Source organism: Penaeus monodon, chromosome 21, assembly GCF_015228065.2.
Source record: "Penaeus monodon isolate SGIC_2016 chromosome 21, NSTDA_Pmon_1, whole genome shotgun sequence".
Taxonomy (NCBI): Eukaryota; Metazoa; Arthropoda; class Malacostraca; order Decapoda; family Penaeidae; genus Penaeus; species Penaeus monodon.
In genome coordinates, this window is record NC_051406.1 from 36287654 (window position 1) to 36287955 (window position 302).

Sequence of the window (302 nt, forward strand, 5' to 3'; positions counted from 1 at the left end):
ATAAAGCTGGAAGATTGCTCGAGGTCGTCTTCCTGTGAGTCGTAGTCATTCTCACTGAAAGTAAAGTCGAGAAAAATTAATTACATTTTCCATCTACGGTTAAGTCTTTATGGAATTTCGTAAAAAAAAAAAACATGAGCGTGACATACGAGTATTACTAGATTTTGTCAACAGTATTTCCATAGAGTAGATACACGTAGGTGATATGAAACAGATGAGAATACGTAAGGAGTCGAGGGTATCTTTAATTATTAAGATATGGTGTGATGTGCAAGCCGAACAAAATCATATCCAAGATAAGT

The 302-nt window shown here is 35.1% G+C and overlaps 1 protein-coding gene across 1 annotated transcript in view; it reads right to left on the reverse strand.

Moving 5' to 3' along the window:
- LOC119586438 (keratin, type II cytoskeletal 2 epidermal-like) overlaps positions 1–302 on the reverse strand; it is a gene marked incomplete in the record, with an annotated part of 4452 nt that overhangs the window by 804 nt on the left and 3346 nt on the right. Inside the window, 1 exon segment of the mRNA XM_037935167.1 lies at positions 1–54. Within this exon segment, the coding sequence (XP_037791095.1) occupies positions 1–54 (54 nt within the window).